The 17,744-nt window shown below is 44.3% G+C and overlaps 1 protein-coding gene across 1 annotated transcript in view; it reads right to left on the reverse strand.

Annotated features, from left to right (window-relative positions):
- LOC311099595 (sodium/calcium exchanger 1-like) overlaps window positions 1–10,661 on the reverse strand; it is a gene marked incomplete at both ends in the record, with an annotated part of 46,831 nt that extends 36,170 nt beyond the window's left edge. The window contains 2 exons of the mRNA XM_084140297.1: window positions 8,619–9,124; window positions 9,336–10,661. Of these exons, the coding sequence (XP_083996423.1) occupies window positions 8,619–9,124; window positions 9,336–10,661 (1,832 nt within the window). The remainder of the gene's footprint in view (window positions 1–8,618; window positions 9,125–9,335) is intronic.
- Between the last annotated feature and the right edge of the window lie 7,083 nt (window positions 10,662–17,744).

The raw sequence follows: 17,744 nt of genomic DNA on the forward strand, positions 1-17,744 counted from the left end.
ACAGAACTCTCTTTTACCACCATTACAATATCTATACAATTATGTACATTCAGTTGTGTTTATGAGTCCTAACAGCAGACATCAGATACTGCTGATAGTATTGTGATAGCAGCATTAACCATGGTACAGTAGCTGCAGTGGTAGCAACAATCTCCATGGTAAAGTAGCATAGTAGGGGTAGCTTTGGCAACACGATCCTGTGACGGAGAAGAAGTCCCTAGTCCCTAATTACAAGCTCTCGTGAACTGCGACAGAGCGTCCAACGTTGTGTTTGAGTTCCATGCCACATATTTGTGTACGCAGTGTTAATGGCCAAGGGGGAAACGTAAATAAACCAGAAAAAATTACTGCAGTAGGTTGTGAAATGTACTGTATATGAGGGCTGTTCAGTTTCATGCAGAAAAACAGTTGCGGTATAGAACTCTAGAACCAGTACACTGCTGCATTGGCAATATTCCCATTAGTGTGTGGTAACAGAGTTTTGTGTGTACATGTGGGTTGTTTAAGTGATACTATATATGTGTGTTTTTTACTGCGCGTAGCATATTATACTCACTGACGTACAAAAGACATGGAAGCACCCAGTCAGAGCCAGACACATAGTAAATGTAGTCTGAAACTATAAATGTTCGGCTCCTGTGGTGTGCTCTTTAGTACGTCTCAATGGGAGCCCGTGTGTTTGCATCAGCCCTCCACACTCCCCTGCACTCTCAAATTACCTCAGTTTCTATCCATCTCCCTCCATCTCCCTAATGATATGTGGGCGGCTGTCTATTTCTGTCCACACACACAAACACAAGCTTGGACACGCACAGGCAGTGGTTTGGCTAGCAAAAAAAATAAAAAGGCTTTTACAGAAGAGTCAGTGTGACGTCACACACACCCTATACAATTTGATTTGATTTGATGTGTAATGACTGAGTAGAGCATGCTGATAACAGAACACTAAACTGCTGCACTAAGGAGGGGTAATGAGAGAAAAGCTACAGACTGTGACGTTACTGTACACAGATATTACTTGGATCCTCTCCTAAAATACATGCAAGAGAAAAAGAGCAGGACAGAGACAGGAAAGATACAGAGAGACAGTCAACAGATACAGAGAGACAGTCAACAGATACAGAGAGACAGTCAACAGATACAGAGACACAGTCAACAGATACAGAGACACAGTCAACAGGTACAGAGACACAGTCAACAGATACAGAGACACAGTCAACAGATACAGAGACACAGTCAACAGATACAGAGACACAGTCAAGAGATACAAAGACAGTCAACAGATACAGAGACACAGTGAATAGATACAAAGACACAGTCAACAGATACAGAGACACAGTCAACAGATACAGAGACACAGTCAACAGATACAGAGATACAGTCAACAGCTACAGAGACACAGTCAACAGCTACAGAGACACAGTCAACAGCTACAGAGACACAGTCAACAGCTACAGAGACACAGTCAACAGATACAGAGACACAGTCAACAGATACAGAGACACAGTCAACAGATACAGAGATACAGTCAACAGATACAGAGACACAGTCAACAGATCCACATCAGATTTCTCTACACGGCCCTGAAGGCTGAAGTGAGTGAATAAGTGAGGGAGTGATGGAGGGAGGCAAGGAGCAGCTGCTATGGTGTGTCAGAGGACCCTGGTGGGCTGCGGGGTAGCAGGTGAGGAGCTGGGGTCACCCAACACTGCCTGCTGAGCACGGCTAGGTCCTCAATAACCACAGAGACACAGGGCAGGGGTGCAGGGGAGACTTGAGAACATGACCCAGTTTTCGACAAACATGGAAACTCAGACTACTGTATTTTTCTTTTGATTTATTTGTTTAATTGTATTTGTTTCCTGCTCTAGTTATACAGGAGAGTGTGAAATAGGACACACCCTTTAACATCTCGCCAAAACATTCACAACGGAAATAAAATGAAAACAAAACAAATAAATGAAATAATCTGACTCCTCTCTTCTCCTGATTTGTAACACCTGATATATCTCCAATGTAATGATGCTTTTGGTTTTGGCAGAGATGTAGATTTGCTCATCACTGCAGCAGCACCTTATAGCGTAGGGATTAGAGTCTATTATGGTTCTGTGCTTTGGCAAAAGTCAGCGTGTGTTCATGATCTGAGCGGCCATTTGATCAAACGGATGAAGAAAATAAAATCACACAGAAAAAGACAATACACTATAAATACTAATCAAAGCTGCCACTATCATGGGGAAACATTTTCCCCAGTCAATCTGTAATTCCCTTCATAAAGAAAAATAATATAAGAATTGGAGACGCTAGAATAATACTTGTTTCGTATGAGATATCCCTCCCCCTGGGTGTGTGTATGTGTGTGTACATACATTACTGAATGTGTATGTCCGTGTGTGTGTGTGTGTGTGTGTGTGTGTGTGTGTGTGTGTGTGTGTGTGTGTGTGTGTGTGTGTGTGTGTGTGTGTGTGTGTATTTCAGTCTTTTGGATGAATCCAGGGTAGAGGATTGTTTAACACATCAAAAAGACCAGCTAAAATGAGGCAAGATGATTATGTGGATAAGAACTGTGAATGTATTTAACACTATAGCTGCAGTATCTACGGTATGTTATTCCCCATACTGTGAGTGTCCTAACTCATTTAAGTAGCTGGGTAACACAGTGTAATTGCTATTCCAAATGACTGCCAGATGAGAGACATGCGGGAAATATACCAGGTAGTACAGAATAAGAAATAAGGACAGGGAGCAGAGGAAGAGGAACAGAGGAACAGAGGAGCAGAGGAGCAGAGGAGCAGAGGAACAGAGGAACAGAGAGAGATGAAAAGGGAGAAGAGAGAAAGAAACCTTGAAGACATCTACTGGGAAAATTCAGTGCTTTTCACCTCTCCCAAAGATATGGATTACTTAACAAACCGGTGTGTTATTTTGCTCTTTCCAAATAACAACATCTTCAAAGTTCAGAGCTTTTTGTAACCTCTTTCTAAAAAAATCACTCTTCTGGTGAAATTCAAATAGACTCATATGTGTTCAAATAACTATTATAAACTGGGTAATTTGGGACCTGGATTCTGATTGGGTGAACAGCATTCTAGCTATGTGTATATCAGACAATATACCATGGGTATGAAGCAAAACTACTTGTTTACTGTTATTCTTATGTTGGTAACCTGTTTATAATAGCAATAAGGCACCTTGGGGGTTTGTGGTATATGCCCAATATACCACTAAGGGCTGTATCCAGGCACTCCGCTTCTCTTAAAAAATATAAATAATAACACAAGGAATAAATGCACAATGAGTAACAATAACTTGGCTATATACACAGGTTACCAGTACTCGGCCCTTATTGCTTAACTAACCCCTGACCCTGCCACGAGTGAGCGTGTGTGTGTGTGTGTGTGTGTGTCAGAATGCTCAGGTGGTTATTGATCCAGTAGTCAGTGAAGTCGTAGACCCAGGGTAGTGAGGAAAATGGCTGTATTGATTCCCCCCTGTAGAGCCTGTCTCTCTCCCAGCTCATCTGCTTATATAACTGGCCCCTTTCCCCATTTCATTTCCTGTTTCATTGCATTGTTTTATGCTTGTTTTTCCCTCTCGGGCCTAGAATAGGAGAATAAACACAAGAGTGCAGTCAGTGCTCTACACACTGAAGAGCAGACAGAAACAAACAGACACACACAAATAGAAAAATAGAAAGGGGTGTTTACAGAAACACTAATCCACAAATCTAGAGAATGTGACATCTCTCCGTGTTTCTTTTTTAGGATGGGAGGTTTGTCTGCAAATCCCAGTGTATTTAATGGAGCTCAGAACTGGAAGGCAAACACAGCAAACTGCATGCTTCAATTCTAAGCTCATTAGTTTGCCTGTTAAAGTTGGCCTCCTCCTTTACTACTCCTCTACTCTCACTGTCACGCACACACAAATACACACACACTCACACACTCACACAAACACACACAAACCTACACAAACACACACAAACACACACACACTCACAGATCCACCTCAGATGAAGACAACATATGCACCTGTCCCTCCACCCACTCATCTAACACGTATACACACCACTTTTTTCCCCAGGCATGATTACCAGCGCTTTTCTCGTCACACATTCCAGGGTTGTTCCATGTCATTTTAGCAAACAATGACACCCACCATCTCAGATTGTTCTGAAATGTTGTCTGCAGTTAGAAACAGATAAGATAAGCATTTTCCTAGGTGAAAAGAATTTGTGAATTCCCCCCCAAATTACAAAATGACATATTTGTTTCCTTACCCTGTAAGAAGTCTATTGACAGCAATCCATGCTTTGGTGTTGTTTACCTGGCCACTGTTGTAGCATTTATGGTACAAATCCAAAGCAAGTCAATAACCATGTTTCCATCCACAGTTTTTATTTGAGGAAAGTCATACAGTATAAAAAAATAAAATCACGACAGCTGTGATGGAAACAGGAAGTGACGGTACAATTTCAGACAATGTCGACAGACAATTTGTTCATTCGATATGGTGGGATCTTTTTGTGTCTGTAAAACGAATTATGTGACAAATTGCGGTGGAAACTATTTATTGCGCAATTGTTGATAGAATAACCATCATGTCGAGGTAAATTTGCAGTCAGGCGATGCTATGTTGTGTGGTCCTCTCACTACAACTTGAAAAATAATGCTCTGTTTTTTTTTGCTACAGATGAAATAAGTTATGATGAACTTCACAGGGTGGTGAAAGTGCACGGTGATGAGCTTGATGCCCTTTTCCAATAAATATTGAGGGTCTTAATTTGTATGCTAGTGACATCACAGGAGGTTGGTGGCACCTTAATTGGGGAGGACGGGCTCGTGATAATGGCTGGAGCAGAATAAGTGGGATGGTATCAAATACATCAATTACATGGTTTCCATGTGTTTGATGCCATTCCATTTGCTCCATTCCAGCCATTATTATGAGCTGTCCTCCCATCAATAGCCTCCACTGAGTGACATGATGATTGGTGCTTAGCTGCCAATTAACAAATAAGAATGATCTTGCTCTTATCCATCTCATCATATAACCTAACCTGTCCACTTTATCAGTTCACTGTTGTCTAGAGAGCATGCGCGAATTGGGCAAGTTTGCCATTTATCGCAACAGTTTGTGTGACAAAATCATCGATAGAGTAGAAAATGCAATGGAAACACATTGAACTTATGTTTTTTATTCGGTACAACTTTAGTGCAAAAGTGGTTGTAATGTGCACTACATCATCACGCACAGGCTTTTATCTGCAACAAGCCATTTTAATGGAAACAAACCTGGTGAAAAAAAAAAGTTGTTATAATATTTGCATGAAAATCTGTCACAAATTGGATGGAAACCTAGCTACTGGTACATTTATTTGCATTTTGTGCTTCATGCCCAAATCACATAGGTAACTGCCAACTGGCTCTCACAGTCTCACGTCAGAATTGGACGTTCATCCATGTTCCTCAAACATAACATTTCGAAGTTGTTGCAAACGTCAAATTTCGAAGTGTTTAAGGTTAAGTTTAGGCATTAACTCAGAAATCTTAAGGTTAGGCATTAACTCTGAATGGTTATACCTCTTAGATGTAAAGTCCCCTGGTTAGGGGAGCTGCATGGTTCTGGTACTGGTTCTGACCGACATTTTTGCTTATAAATTGATCTGTGGACACCGTAGATCAGCGCTCACTGTTGCCCCTAGTGGCCGGTTTCCACATCATCTCCAGACGTCCTCAGAAATGGATGGCTGTCGAATACTGACTTGTATCACGGGTGACCTGGCTGGTAACTTCATTGATTTACACAATCAATTTTTTGATACTTTAGGATGATTTTGACATAAAGCATGAAAATGCTCATATAGGTACCATTGACTTGCATTGGATTTGTGCCACAAATATATCAGGATGCAGGATGGGACATAAACCTAACAACTTCAATTACAAATTTCTCTGAACAGGGAAAATAACCATCACCAAATTCGATCGGAATACAATACATAGCATGAAGAATACTCCAAGCCGCAGCACCATACTACATGTCAGACATAGATAACTTATACTGTATACTGGTTATTGGGCTGGGATTGGCGTGTGGTTGGGGGGTCTGTGGGTGGCTTTAGATTTTTTTTTAAATTTAGTTGCAAACAATTACTTTAATTTATCAGAGATCAAATTATATTTCAACAAAATAATGATGCGGCAGGAATGCTAAGTCTAACTACAGAAACGGTTTCAGAACAATCTGAGATGGTGGGTGTCAAAATCCTCTTTCTTGTGCTTTTTGAGGTGGAACAACCCTCCATGAAGCACAAACACAAACGCCCACACACCACTCTCTAAGCTCTCTTCCTCATCAGTCAGCCAACCCTGCCTACAGTGAGAGACGAATGTTAAAACACAGAGCTTTGCACTCTCATCCCCTCTCTACCTCTCCTTACGCCCTCTTACCTCCTCTCTACTGCGAAATCAAATTTTTCTCTAGCCTAAATCATCATTCAAATCATCACTATCACACAAACCGGTTCCATTTTCTAAACCCACTGCTTTACCCTTTTATCTCTCAGTCCCCTGTTCTTTATTTATCATCCTTTACATACTTGGCCACCATCTTTTTCTAGCAATATTTATTTAGTTTCACCCTCTCTTTTTTACTAGTCTCTCTTTCATGTCTCTATATTACCTTCTACAGTGGCTTGCGAAAGTATTCACCCCCCTTGGCATTTTTCCTATTTTGTTGCCTTACAACCTGGAATTAAAATGGATATTGGGGGGTTTGTATCCTTTGATTTACACAACATGCCTACCACTTTGAAGATGCAAAATATTTTTTTCTGTGAAAAAAAAAATGTATAATGAAAAAAGACATTGGGCGTGCATAACCCCCCCCCCCCAAAGTCAATACTTTGTAGAGCAGCAATTACAGCTGCAAGTCTCTTGGGGTATGTCTCTATAAGCTTGGCACATCTAGCCACTGGGATTTTTGCCCATTCTTCAAGGCAAAACTTCTTCAGCACCTTCAAGTTGGATGGTTCTGCTGGTGTACAGCAATCTTTAAGTCATACCACAGATTCTCAATTGGATTGAGGTCTGGGTTTTGACTAGGCCATTCCAAGACATTTAAATGTTTCCCCTTAAACCACTCGAGTGTTGCTTTAGCAGTATGCTTAGGGTCATTGTCCTGCAGGAAGGTGAACCTCCGTCCCAGTCTCAAATCTCTGGAAGACTGAAACAGGTTTCCCTATCCCTATTTAGCGCCATCCATCATTCCTTCGATTCTGACCAGTTTCCCAGTCCCTGCCGATGAAAAACATCCCCACGGCATGATGCTGCCACCACCATGCTTCACTGTGGGGATGGTGTTCTCGGGGTGATAAGAGGTGTTGGGTTTATGCCAGACATAGCGTTTTCCTTGATGGCCAAAAAGCTCAATTTTAGTCTCATCTGACCAGAGTACCTTCTTCCATATGTTTGGGGAGTCTCCCACATGGCTTTTGGCGAACACCAAACGTGTTTGCTTATTTTTTTCTTCAAGCAATGGCTTTTTTCTGGCCACTCTTCCGTAAAGCCCAGCTCTGTGGAGTGTACGGCTTAAAGTGGTCCTATGGACAGATACTCCAATCTCCGCTGTGGAGCTTTGCAGCTCCTTCAGGGTTATCTTTGGTCTCTTTGTTGCCTCTCTGATTAATGTCCTCCTTGCCTGGTGTTTTGGTGGGCGGCCCTCTCTTGGCAGGTTTGTTGTGGTGCCATATTCTTTCAATTTTTTTATAATGGATTTAATGGTGCTCCGTGGGATGTTCAAAGTTTCTGACATTTTTTTAGAACCCAACCCTGATCTGTACTTCTCCACAACTTTGTCCCTGACCTGTTTGGAGAGCTCCTTGGTCTTCATGGTGCCGCTTGCTTGGTGGTGCCCCTTGATTAGTGGTGTTGCAGACTCTGGGGCCTTTCAGAACAGGTGTATATATACTGAGATCATGTGACAGATCATGTGACACTTAGATTGCACACAGGTGGACTTTATTTAACTAATTATGTGACTTTTGAAGGTAATTGGTTGCACCAGATCTTATTTAGGGGCCTCATAGCAAAGGGGGTGAATACATATGCACGCACCACTTTTCCATTATTTATTTTTTTGAATTTTTTTAAACAAGTTATTTTTTTCATTACACTATTTTGTGTATGTCTATTACATGAAATCCAAATAAAAATCAATTTAAATTACAGGTTGTAATGCAACAAAATAGGAAAAACGCCATGGGGGATGAATACTTTTGCAAGGCATAGTATCTATGAAAATGGTGAAATCCCAAATGCCAACCATTACTTACCCATTATCTACCCATTACAATTAATGAACTCCCATAGAAACTATAGTGTTTTAATATAGCTACATTTATTTCTCTCTTTTATCACTACCAATTCCTCTATCTCTGTCCTCCACACTGCAGCCCCACTGTTAGATCTCCTGCTGTTGATCTCCTCTCCAATCCTGCTTAAAATATGTGCAATCTATGCCATAAAAAATGACCCATAGAATACTATGCTGAAATATAACACACAAGCCATCAACAGCAGCGAGCAGTGGACAGGACAGGAAGTGGTGTTACTCACATGGTCTCGTCGTTCTGGAACTCCAGTTTCCCAGCTACCTCCTCGTAGTCCTCCTCAGCCTTGGCGGTGCCCTCCAGGGTGTGGTAGGGTATGGCCACTTTACCCCTGGCCCCGGACATCCGGTGCACCTTCACCTGCATGGTGCCCACGCTCTCGCTCACCCTCATCGAATCTACTTCAAACGTGAAGATGCCTGCGTGGTCATCGTCATAGATGGTTACCGTGGCGGTGTGGGCATTGCCCAGGGCGGCCTTGGGGGGCAAGTTGCGCATGCTGCTGGTGGTGGTGATGGTGCTGGGCTCCAGGATAGCCACCTCGGCACGGTGCACGATGCGAGGGTTGCGGAGGTGCACGTAGAAGTGCTCATCCTCTTCAAAGATGTCGTCATCAATAACCCCCACGGTCAGCTCCTTCAGCATCTCACCGGGTTTGAAGACCAGCGTGCCCTCAGCAAACTCATAGTCTGAGCCAGCATTGGCTGTGCCGTCCTCGGTCCGGTAGTCCACCTGAGGTGACCCAGGAACAAAACCAACTCAATGCCGATTTAATTTATTCACTAGACAGAAATAATTAAAATGTCCTCCTGGCTCGACCCTTATCTCATCTAAAAACCTTTCCCATTATTACATGTAGCTTGAGTGATTGATTTTTAACATAATAATCTTATACAGTATAATTAGTCACAAAGACAAATACGAGTAGCTTGTCCCCACTGACCTTGACTGTGCAGCCGCTTTCGCCCCCATGGCGCCCAACAGACAGCTTGAGCGAGCCACAGTTCTCGAAGCACTGGTAGTGGGAGGGTTCAAACTGCAGGTAGATCGTGTGGGGATCCTCCTCCTGTCCACTGGCCTCATGGCAGCTCACCACCTTCCTGGCCTGGTCGGCAGCATGCTTCTTCAGGATGTTCCCAGCACCGATCATCATGCGTGTGGCCTGGATGCGGTAGAAGGCCCTGCTCTTCTGCTGCTGGACCAGAACCTGGTAGTTGGCCATCTCAATCAGCTGCTCCGTGTCCTTGTCTGGGTGCCTCTGTTTCAGCTCCTTCAGAGTGCGGGCCATGTCCCTCCGAGCTTCATCCTCCTCTGAGCCCATCCCCCCGCCCTCTTCCACCCCCTCCAGCATGCCGTCCAGCACCTCCTTGGGGTGGGAGTTGCCCCTCTGGCCATCCATCTCCATGTCCATCTTGGTGAACATGCAGTCTCCCTCCGTCTCAATGATGATGCCGCGGGCCTTGTCGACACGGTAACGCTTGTGGATGTACTTGTAGAAGAGCAGGCGTCGGTCCGCGACCCAAGCCTGAACCACACAGATGGGGAAGAACATGAAGGTGAGCACGGCCTCCCACACCTCTACCTCCCCCGGGGAGATGACAGCCAGGATCAGGTAGAGCCAGATGTAGGCAAAAATGCTCCAGGCTGCCGTGACAAAGAACACCCTCAGGTGCTTGATCCTGCGTGTCTCGTTCTCTGGCACCACATACACACAGAGGGCGATGATGACGAACATGTTGAAGGCTGCGCTGCCCACGATGGTGCTGGGGCCTAGGGAGCCTGCCTCAAACGAGTGGCCACACACCTCGATGACAGACAGCAGGATCTCTGGGGCAGACGAGCCTAGGGCCATCAGTGTCAGGTTGGATACTGTCTCGTTCCAGATGCGTACGGTGGCTGTGGTGGTCTCTCCGTTGGGCTTCTTGATGGTGATCTCTTTCTCCTGAGAGGTGATGACCTCAATAGAAGACATGAAGCGGTCAGCGATGATGGACATGCCCAGGAACATGTAGATGAGAGCCACGAAGTAGACGATGGCCCGCGCCACCTTGTCACCAACCGACGGGTTCTGAGGGTTCCACATGGGCAGGACCACGCCCTCAGAGCAGGGGTCTCCATCGGAGCAGTTGCTGGGCGGGCTGCTGGGTGGTGCATGGTCTGAGCCGGCCTGGGAGAGGTGGGTGAGCCCCAGGAGGAAGAGGAGGAAGAGGGACGTGGCGAGGCAGGAGGAGGAGGGGTGGGCAAGGCTCAGAATGCGGGTGTGTAACATGCCGGCGTCCGGACATTCGAGTCAGCTGGCTCCAGAGATCAGTCCACTTCACATCCAACGTCTCAACAGACACCCCTGGAAGACACATTTTTTACATTTTAGTCATTTAGCAGACGCTCTTATCCAGAGCGACTTACAGTTAGTGAATACATATTTTTATTTATTTTTTATTTTAATTTTTTATACTGGCCCCCCGTGGGAATCGAACCCACAACCCTGCATCCCTGCATCCCTGCCGGCCATTCCCTCCCCTACCCTGGACAACGCTGGGCCAATTGTGCGCCGCCCATGAGTCTCCCGGTCGCAGACGGCTGCGACAGAGCCTGGATTCGAACCAGGATCTCTAGTGGCACAGTTAGCACTGCGATGCAGTGCCTTAGACCACTGCGCCACTCAGGCGAAGAAGTGTAGTGAGTTACAAGAAAGACTAGCACAAGCAGAATATTGATTGTTAGCTGCTGCAGATAGATCAGTGTAGGGTCTGCAAGTCCTCATCTTTCCCTAAGGCTAGGTGTTCCAGTGGTCAATCACAATGTGATGGGGGAGTTAGTTACAGTGATAGTTCATTCCAACCCACATATCTGGTTCATTAATTGAGGCCTGGATGACAATGAAAACCAGCAGACCAAGTAAGTAGATCTCCAGAACCTGAATTATCGACTGCTGTTTCAGATGTCATCACAGTACAGATGAGCACCACCGTTATTTTCCCACCTGAGTAAATCTCCTCTTTGGAAAATAAAGCACCAGGCCAAATGCACTTACCGTAACCCTGTTTCTGTTGTTATTGGTGTTACAATAGCCATTGCTGCTGCTGTAGCTGATGCTGTCAACCAGTACTTTAAAACATTAATTATCTGAATATCACATCCAACAGCTCTCTGTTGTGTGACTGACTGCCTATAATGCTGCCGTGTCAATGTTAACTCTGTAATACAGCAAGCACAGTGAGTGTTCACTTTGTAATACACTTTTTGAAAACACTAACCCTCACTCTTCTAAATGTTTCTGTCTAAGGAGCTTAACAAATGTGTTAAACCGTGGCCCAGAGTCAGTGGTAACAATAACAGAGTAATGTGTCATATTCACAGAAAGAGAAAGTGTTTTTTCCTTCTCATCCCTGAAATGTCCTGGCTGAGGCGTGTTTTATAAGAGCCTGTATCACGCATGGATGACCAATGATGCCTCTGCTTCCTTAGCCTCTCTTTCTCCACAAACAGCACAGTACAGTCACATCAGCAGCTCCTGTCCCTCCAAGCCATACAATGTCCACAGTCTCTCACCTCCTAGTGCCAGCCTCCCCTCCCCTCTCCATGTGAACACCTCACCAGTCGCCCACCTCTTTGGATGACCGCCATAACCCTATAAGCAACACTACAGGACTGCTTCGTTTCCAAACAATGAGACCACCGACAGCTATTGTACCCCCAATAACAACAGAAACAGCCTCTCTGGGTAAGTACATTTGGCCATAGCGGTTTACGCACTAAAGAAGAGATTACTCAGAGGTGGGTGAACCGAACAGCATCACTGATCTGTGGAGTGGATCTAGTGCTCTATTCACAGTGCACTGACATTTTCATCAGCCTGCCTGTACACTCCAATGGCTCTCCCTTGAACTTCAACTACTTGGAGGGGAATTATAGTATTTTTGCCTGCCTTCCATTTTCCCAAGGAAAAATCATGCAGCCACTATAAGCAATCCAACCCCCCTACATAAACACACTGCTGTGCGGTATATGATGCATGGTTTGCCCTATACAGATGTTGGATCTTAATTTGACCAGTATTGTCGCAGCAAAATAATCCTGCAGCAACAGGATTTGAATGTTTAGTCCATAATGTTGCTTGATCGGTGGTTAGGCTATTAGCTGGCCAAAATTAGGCTACATGAAAAGTGCAATGCTGTTAATATAACCGTGAGTTAGTGCAGGTTTTCAGTGAATTTATGTAAATCATGAAACCCATCTGTTATTTCCTGCGTTGAAGGAAATGTCTGTATATACTACCATAAGGAGAAGCTTCCGGCAGCGGTGTTGCCAGTCAACGGTCAGAGTTGCTATCTCGCCTTATCAGGCCAACACTTTATTAGTCCTGGGTGATGGAGCCAGCTAGCAAATTAACTTAACTTACCACACAACATAGCCCAACGTAGTGTGAGACTGGAGAGTAGCTGTAGTTCCCTAATGATCAACAGGCTAAACATTCTGTGGACAAGGCACGCACATGTATGCACCATGACATCCAAAAATTGTCAAAGACTCCAGCCACCCTAGTCATAGAATGTTCTCTCTGCTACCGCACGGCAAGCGGTACCGGAGCGCCAAGTCTAGGTCCAGAAGGCTTCTTAACAGCTTCTACCCCCAAGCCATAAGACTCCTGAACAGCTAATCAAATGGCTACCTGGACTATTTGCATTGTCCCCCCCACCAAAACCCCCTCTTTTACACTGCTGCTACTCTCTGTTTATTATCTGTGCACAGTCACTTTAACTCTACCTACATGTACATATTACCTCGACTAACCTGTGCCCCCACACATTGACTCTGTACCGGTACCCCCTGTATATAGCCTCGCTACTGTTATTTTACTGCTGCTCTTTAATTATTTGTTATTTTTAAGTTATCTATTTTGTACTTAACTCTTATTTTTCTTAAAACTGGGCTTGTAAGTGAGCATTTCACTGTTTCACCTGTTGTATTCGGCGCATGTGACAAATACATTTAATTTGATTTGATTTAATGATAAGGAACAGAGATCTGGATAACAGTGTGCATCCATGTCCGGTCAGCTAAGGACAAAATGTCTGCGTCACATCGAAAGGACATCGAAGCCTCTGAGCCCCTTTCCATTGGTTTGGTTCATTGATTTGCACCCTTAAAACGGCAAACGTCTTCAAGCATGTAAACCTTTAGAAAATGAGGCACACTGTCGAGGGGTCAAAAACATTCAGTCATTCAGGAATTCAAGATGCCAAGAAGAAAAAGACTGCATGAATATTGAGAAGGAGATGTGTTATGGATTAAGATAGGATTATGGTTGGATTAGATGAGGAGTAAAAATACTGATTTTCTGTAGGGAGCTCCCTTCGCTCTTGGAGGTGAGTCAGGTGCTAAAATAGACTGACAGACACAATTGGCCTTAGAAACACAGAATCATCTCAACCAGAGGGGAAGTCAGGACCGAATCTCAGGAGACCCAGACCAGGCATACAGTATAGAGACTGTGACAAGCCCATCAGCAGAGACATCAGGTGCAAATATCCAGATTTCAGACAACACCAATTCGTTGGGTTCAGAGACTCAGACCAGATCCAGAACTGGACATCAGCTGTGTGCGTGGTAGATAATTAATCAGTGGTCCAATCAGCCAGCCATCGTCTCTCTCTGCCTACAGTGACCAAAGCCAACAGGCCAGAAACAACAAATAGAGTTGGAAACAACATAAGCAAACCATACACTCCATAAATGTGGTGCCATTTCTGATTTTTCTTGAGCAGAATATGCTTGTACAAATTGATTCAATTTCCCTCAAAGTTCCACTGTGTCTAGACTGGGTACCGCACTTCATCTCAATTGCTATTTAACATTTGTAGGATATCTGTGCAAAAGCAATTTTATTGTTACCTACATAGACTTGATGGTATACCCATGGATGTCAGTTAGCATTAATGCAAATTGTTGTCTTGTATGAGTCTATGGAACACTGCACAACTATACCAAACCATCTATATATTTCAGACCTGTTGTACTTGTGCAGATTCAATGTGGTAGGGGGTTAAGGTTTGGGCACCAAAAGCAGTCAATACTGTATTTACACCATATCTGCCTCACTCTGCCTCTTCAGTCCAGCCTAGTCAATATTAACCACACCTCCCCTCTGTCTTCATCTACCTCCTGACAGCAACTCCCTCCACTCTACTGAGCAATGCTACACAGATCATGTAAATCGTACAATACAGTAACTGATCATTGATATGCCTATACTCTCCTTTTTGCAGTTTTCATGGTGGCCCAGGGACCGTAAAATCAATTCAGTGCCAACGTTCTAATACTGAGACTTACCATGAAGGCAATCTCTTCGAGGCCATGTAACGTACAGTGAGGGAAAAAAGTATTTGATCCCCTGCTGATTTTGTACGTTTGCCCACTGACAAAGACATGATCAGTCTATAATTTTAATGGTAGGTTTATTTGAACAGTGAGAGACAGAATAACAACAACAAAATCCAGAAAAATGCATGACAAAAAATTTATAAATTGATTTGCATTTTAAATGAGGGAAATAAGTATTTGACCCCTCTGCAAAACATGACTTAGTACTTGGTGGCAAAACCCTTGTTGGCAATCACAGAGGTCAGACGTTTCTTGTAGTTGGCCACCAGGTTTGCACACATCTCAGGAGGGATTTTGTCCCACTCCTCTTTGCAGATCTTCTCCAAGTCATTAAGGTTTCGAGGCTGACATTTGGCAACTCGAACCTTCAGCTCCCTCCACAGATTTTCTATGGGATTAAGGTCTGGAGACTGGCTAGGCCACTCCAGGACCTTAATGTGCTTCTTCTTGAGCCACTCCTTTGTTGCCTTGGTTGTGTGTTTTGGGTCATTGTCATGCTGGAATACCCATCCACAACCCATTTTCAATGCCCTGGCTGAGGGAAGGAGGTTCTCACCCAAGATTTGACAGTACATGGCCCCGTCCATCGTCCTTTTGATGCGGTGAAGTTGTCCTGTCCCCTTAGCAGAAAAACACCCACAAAGCATAATGCTCCCACCTCCATGTTTGACGGTGGGGATGGTGTTCTTGGGGTCATAGGCAGCATTCCTGGTCCTCCAAACACGGCGAGTTGAGTTGATGGCAAAGAGCTCGATTTTGGTCTCATCTGACCACAACACTTTCACCCAGTTCTCCTCTGAATCATTCAGATGTTCATTGGCAAACTTCAGACGGGCCTGTATATGTGCTTTCTTGAGCAGGGGGACCTTGCGGGTGCTGCAGGATTTCAGTCCTTCACGGCGTAGTGTGTTACCAATTGTTTTCTTGGTGACTATGGTCCCAGTTGCCTTGAGATCATTGACAAGATCCTCCCGTGTAGTTCTGGGCTGATTCCTCACCGTTCTCATGATCATTGCAACTCCACGAGGTGAGATCTTGCATGGAGCCCCAGGCCGAGGGAGATTGACAGTTATTTTGTGTTTCTTCCATTTGCGAATAATAGCACCAACTGTTGTCACCTTCTTACCAAGCTGCTTGGCGATGGTCTTGTAGCCCATTCCAGCCTTGTGTAGGTCTACAATCTTGTCCCTGACATCCTTGGAGAGCTTTTTGGTCTTGGCCAAATCTGATTGATTGCTTCTGTGGACAGGTGTCTTTTTATACAGGTAACAAACTGAGATTAGGAATACTCCCTTTAAGAGTGTGCTCCTAATCTCAGCTCATTACCTGTATAAAGGACACCTGGGAGCCAGAAATCGTTCTTATTGAGAGGGGGTCAAATACTTATTTCCCTCATTAAAATGCAAATCAATTTATAACATTTTTGACATGCGTTTTTCAGGATTTTTGTTGTTGTTATTCTGTCCCTCACTGTTCAAATAAACCTACCATTAAAATTATAGACCGATCATGTCTTTGTCAGTGGGCAAACGTACAAAATCAGCAGGGGATCAAATACTTTTTTCCCTCACTGTAGCTGCCTCATTGATGTCAGCTGATGATGTAATATACAAGCATCGTTCTTTCTCCAGGTTAGACCATGGGGCTGCTAGCACACAGCAAGGGGAATGAGAGTGGAGCAGCACACTAATGAAGGGACCAATAGAGAGGAGCTAGAGAACACCTGCAGGTCACCCCTGCTGTTCTCACACTACTGAAGCATGTGTTCCCTATCGTTAAAGACACACAGTCAGACACCCTGTCAGGGTTTGACCACACGGCTCTCCTTTTGCTCACTGCCTGGTGCCTGATGTGCAATGGGAGGGCCTATGTAACGTATACGCTGGGAGTCAGGAAGCAGGTGCAGAAGGTATGTTTAATGATAAGAAAAGACAGATAAACAAAACAGGAGAAGCGTACTGAACGTGAACAAAACCAATACTGCCTGATGACAGTATTGGTGCTACTACTACTACTGAGGGCTAAATAAAGGGAGAGTAATCAAGGTGATGATGAGGTCCAGGTGTGCGTAATGATGGGGAGTAGGCGTGACAGCCTAGCACTCATAGCCGCGGGAAGTAGTTTGGGGGGGGTGCGTTGATGATGAGGAAGGGAAGGCTTTCTTGGTGCAGGGGTCCCACGGTGAGGGTGAGCGCTGCAGACAGCTATATTGGTCCACTAATACAGGACTATTAAAGGCCCAGTGCACTACTTTTGTGCGAAAAAATCAAATAAAAAGAATACTGTGGATTTTTCAGGGGGTGCTGCAGCACCCTCAGCACCCCTACTTCCCACGGCTATGCTAGCACTGTTCCTACGGTAACTGCGATTTTTCACACTGCAGAATCCAATGATATACTGTATGCAATGGTGGAACTCTGTAGCACAGTTGGTAGAGCAAGGCGCTTGCAACACCAGGACAGTGGGTTTGATTCCCTCGACCACCCGTATACATGCATAACTGTAAGTCGCTTTGGATAAAAGCGTCTGCTAAATGGCATATATTATATATTATCATTATATTATTACAGTTTATTATTCATTGGCCAAATGGAAATGCTGTTGACATAAAAGGGTAAAACGTGGAAATATCCCATCATCATACCAGTGGAAATAATGGTCAAAGTCAGACCACTAACGATCTGTCATGATGCCAATTAAACAAAATCCCCAGTGAGCTAAGTTAGTGTGGGAGAGGGGATTTTTTGTTTGTTATCAATCAATAATGACAAACCTCCTGGCATTGACAACTTAGATGGAAAGCTACTGAGGATGGTAGCTGACTCTATAGCCACTCCTATCTTTCATATCTTTAGTCTGAGCCTAGAGGAAAGTATTTGTCCTCAGGCCGGGAGGGAAGCTAAAGTCATTTTACCACCCAAGGGTAGTAAAGCGGCCTTTACTGGTTGTAATAGCAGACCTACCATCT

Source organism: Coregonus lavaretus (assembly GCF_964263955.1).
Source record: "Coregonus lavaretus genome assembly, chromosome: 24".
NCBI classification, from domain to species: Eukaryota; Metazoa; Chordata; class Actinopteri; order Salmoniformes; family Salmonidae; genus Coregonus; species Coregonus lavaretus.